Raw genomic sequence first — 4,472 nt, forward strand, 5'->3', positions numbered from 1 at the left:
GTACCAAGTGGCCAACTCGTATGCTTGTCGCTCAGTGGTGGTGCCCGCCTTTTCGTAAAAGTGAAGACAGACAGAGACAAAACACAAATAAGTTGGGATCGAGAAATGAATGAGATGTGAAGCGTGGTAATGCCCACGGGTCACATGCCAATAAATTCTTGTGTCCATATTTTTGAAGTTTTTATTGGGCATAGCACAGTTTAAAGAAAGCAAAATGCTAGTGGCTAACTTAATATGTAATCAATTAAAATTGTAGTAGTAGTATTAATAACCTTTAGTGAGCAAGGAAATGGTAGTAATTATGATATTCGTACGCAATACATCGACTTTTCGAAAAGAAAGCAACCGTACCTACTTATACCTAAATTACATAGGTAAGCGTACTATATAAGTTCTTTGCATTCTCGCAAAGAAGGTTAAAACCCAAAGGTTTGTTTTAATAAGTTGTACAAAAATAAATAATTTATTAAAATACATTTTTCTGTTTCAGGTTCCCAAGCACAGTTTCCAGCCGTCTCGCAGCATTCGGTAAGTTACTAAGTTTTGTTTTCCTAAAATATAAAACATATACTTTTCAGATACCGGGAACCACAACTTCGCAGTCACGACGGTCACAAATTCGGTCTCTACTAAGTATTTTAATTCTACTTCATCTGACAAAATATTTTTGATTAAGTATAAATCGGCAACTGAAATAGTTACCAACAAAGTAACATCACTATAAAATATACAATCAAAATAGGTTTCCTAACCGTAGTTCTGGCACTAGATAGTATAGGCTAAGTAAAATTTCGGCTCGGACTCGAATTTCAAAAAGAAAACGTGGTCGCCCTACTCCGTTTCGGTCTTCAATGACTCAAGGCACAGCCGGAGCCGCCCGCGCTGCAGAGGTCAGAACGCACGCGATGCCTTTGCCTCTAACGAGATTCAAAAATAAAAAATGTTTGAATCGAAACTGGGCGCCAAAAGGCTAACCACATTGATGGCTGTTTAGTTTAATTTAACTAGCACGTTAAACGCTATCAATTAGCTGAAATGTCGAAAAATAAAAGACATCAAAACAAACCTCATGATTTATTTACATTTTGGCCGTCTATTACGTACCTATTATAGGTTAATTATTTACATTACGGTACCTTTTGTTTTAAGCCCTAGATCCCTCAGACTTGGGGCAAGACGTGTGAGCCCTAGGCTGTAAAAAATACGCAAGAAATAAATATGTATTAAACAGTGACAAATATATTACCTACTGCTGTATTAATTTAGCGGTTTATTAATATAATTGAAATCAATAAAACTGCTACACTAACCAATACTTTCACCTACCCTCACATCATAACTTGCAAATCTTGCAATTTGTTATAAGCTTTCATTTAGTTTTTATATATTTAGCAGCTTCAATTTTTTATTTACCTTCAGGATCTTAAAAAAACGCCTACTTATTTTATTCACGCAAATGCGACTTAACATGTTTTTGTAATTATGTTTCATAAGGTGAGCCAGATTCAGAGATTACTCGTCTAACTGCTGCTGCTACTATGTTAAGGCCACAGTATTGCCTAGTATTATATTATCTGTGGTATTGCTGTGGTTGGGCCTCATGTACCTAATCTCACTCAGCAACCATCACTGCATTAGAACCAATCAGCGTAACAATGTTATTTGGTTAACTTTACTGGATGTTGTTGATTTCTTCAGGACTTCAGCAAGAGCTAAGAGAAATATTGGTACATTTCCGTTTTTATTAATTTAACTAGCTTTCCGCCCGCGTGGATTTTTGTCTGTCACAGAATGACAGCGTCCCTGTTTCAAAAACCGGGATAAAAACTATCCTATGTTCTTTCCCGGGACTCAAACTATCTCTATGCCAAATTTCATCAAAATCGGTTGCGAGGTTTAAGCGGGAAAGCGTAACAGACAGACAGACAGACAGACAGAGTTACTTTCGCATTTATAATATTAGTTGGGATTGAAACCTATGAATGAATGAAAAAAAAATTAAAATGAATGATTTTTCGTTATAATATTTTTACGGACTTCTTTGATTGCGAAACTTTACAGTAATGTTTTCTCTGATCACTGTCTACATTCTCTATGATTAAAAATCAACTGTCACAATTTCCATCTGTCAATGTCAAAAAATTCCGACAATTTCGTTCAGAATTTATCGCTTGTTGTGCGATAAAATTAAATTTCTTTTTTATTCATTAATTACTGTATTATAATATTGTGCGATAAATTACACATAATAATGGTGTTGTAAACAGCTTATATTTCCAATATGAGTGTTCTCCATTCAAGGTTCCTCGTAAACATTGTGTTTTTGTGTTTGTATTTTACCACACATGTTTCGGCTAAAAAATCTTGTGATTTTAACATCAAAGTGCAACAAAATCTACTAAATGAAGGATTTCACAGGTAAACCATCGTCCATTCTTATTCCTGTTTAGATTTAACACGCTTTTTACTATCAAAATGAATATCAAAGTTGTCCAATATAAACTGAACTAAATTGTAAATAACTATTTTTAATTACCATAAAACTGTACCATATCTTTTGAGATGCATGATAAGTGACTAAGCAAGTATTTATAATAATAAATACCTAACTTACTAGCAAATTAAATGGATCAACAAATAATATTTCAGGAACATAACTTATGGGATTGTCTTCAACACTGATAAAGAAGAAGATATCTGGCTGTACAGAGGTTGTATAGTTGCGCTAGACCAGCCCCTCCCACCTGGAGTCTACTCAAACCCAGATGAGTTGAACGAATTCAGGAGAATTAAAAAGGTAAACCAAACAAACAAAATAAATGATATTACAAGTAGGTGGACCGACGACATCGTAAAGGTAGCAGGGAAGCGCTGGACGCAGGCTGTTACCAATCGATCAACGTGGAAAGCATTGGGGGAGGCCTATGTTCAGCAGTGGACGTCCTATGGCTAAAATGATGATGATGATGATGATGATGACAAGTAAGAAAACTATGATTGCTGGTATGCTTAGTACAGAAGCTAATATTATCTTGGAGAGCCTTTGGCTTCAATAACAACAATGTCATACTATGATTTCACCAAATGAATAAATTCTATTCAATTTAAGTATCTTTTTTGGTACAAGCTCAACTTTAGCTACATAAAATCGATGAAAATCTATGAATTACTTACTTATGATTATTGGCCTATTATACTGTAGCATATTGATATCAAATAAACTTCACGTTTTGATTATTACACTGTTATACCAATTACTTTCCAGTTAAATGCAGTAACCAAGAACAGGATTAACATAGAACTGCCAACGGAAGAGTCGGAGTCGAGTAATGTGTACATCTTTGGCAGAATCAAACAGGACAAGGCGTATCTATGGTTGCCCGTGCATGCTAGATACCACAAAGCAGTTAAAGGTGGTGGGTAAGTTATTTGTTTGTTGATTTTCTAGTTATTATGGCTTGGCTTTCACTGGTTGATTATTTATCACAAGAGTTGCAGTGGTAGGAATAGTATCATTAGACATAATGAATTACCTTAACGATCAGTTTTTCACTAGATTCTGTTTAAAATAAAATAGATTATTGATGGTTCGTTAGTTTAGCCCATTTATTGTATGCTTAAGCTTTGGGTTTTATTAATTTAAGAAGCTTTAAAAATTAAATACTATGTATAAAGGAAAATATTATAAAGAATATATTATTCAAGGGAAATATTTTCGTTTATTCTTTGCAGCACTGCAAGAAATACAGTAAAGTCACCAAAACTATACCTCCGGTGTCCAGATCAACGGTTGGACGTGTGCGATAAGGCTCTGTCGCCTGACACTTTCCTGTGCAACGGAAGCTCGAAGGAGAAATGCAGCTGGAAACAAATACCTTTCACTATGGTAAATCAATTGCTTTTTTTAATTTATGTGTAAATGTTTTTTAACTTGCAATCCCCGTTCTTGTCTGGAAGCAGTGGATTATTATTTATCCTTTGAAATTAATTTTAACAGTATGCCTCTTTTCTTTTTTCATTCTGTTAAAATTTTACTGATAACACATACGTATTTTACTGATACAGTATTCGAGATTAACAATTTAATGGCAGCTTTACAAAATGGTTGTAACAATAGAAGCTTACATAAAAATATCAAATAGAAACGCCTAGTCAATGTATCACAACAATTTACAAAACCTAAAAATTGCTTTTAAAAACGCACAGGCTCCACGCCGTCCCAAATTTCCATTTACCTCACACGCTGTCCCATTCCAGGTGACAGAGCCATTAATATGGGACGTCCCAGTGGGGGATTTGGACCACTACTACACAGTGGCTGTTGGAACCGGTCTCGTGGTCGTCATGGGTTCCGTTTACCTTCTGCAGGCGGCTCACGAGTACCAAACGAAACGCCGCGAGAGGGCGCTGTGATATGTTAGTGTTATTGGAGTATTTATGTAATTTAGTTTAATAGTATAGTTCTTGCAACT

General features: G+C 35.2%; 1 protein-coding gene across 1 annotated transcript; it reads left to right on the forward strand.

Moving 5' to 3' along the window:
- Nucleotides 1–2,166: 2,166 nt before the first annotated feature.
- On the forward strand, nucleotides 2,167–4,472 carry PIG-X (Phosphatidylinositol glycan anchor biosynthesis class X). The gene is made up of 5 exons (XM_028308965.1): nucleotides 2,167–2,418; nucleotides 2,650–2,797; nucleotides 3,266–3,420; nucleotides 3,733–3,886; nucleotides 4,258–4,472. The coding sequence occupies exons 1-5, from the start codon at nucleotides 2,282–2,284 to the stop codon at nucleotides 4,411–4,413; spliced, it is 750 nt and encodes a 249-aa protein (XP_028164766.1). The 5' UTR covers nucleotides 2,167–2,281; the 3' UTR covers nucleotides 4,414–4,472.

The sequence above is a fragment of the Ostrinia furnacalis genome, unplaced genomic scaffold (genome assembly GCF_004193835.3).
Source record: "Ostrinia furnacalis isolate ACB-3 unplaced genomic scaffold, ASM419383v2 OfSCF2576, whole genome shotgun sequence".
NCBI lineage: Eukaryota > Metazoa > Arthropoda > Insecta > Lepidoptera > Crambidae > Ostrinia > Ostrinia furnacalis.

Excerpts from the sequence above, each read along its gene's own strand:
- PIG-X (XM_028308965.1), top strand. The coding sequence starts at position 2,282 with ATGAGTGTTCTCCATTCAAGGTTCCTCGTAAACATTGTGTTTTTGTGT. Across the intron at positions 2,419-2,649 it reads CTAAATGAAGGATTTCACAG|GAACATAACTTATGGGATTG; the intron begins GTAAACCATCGT and ends ATAATATTTCAG. Across the intron at positions 3,887-4,257 it reads AACAAATACCTTTCACTATG|GTGACAGAGCCATTAATATG; the intron begins GTAAATCAATTG and ends GTCCCATTCCAG.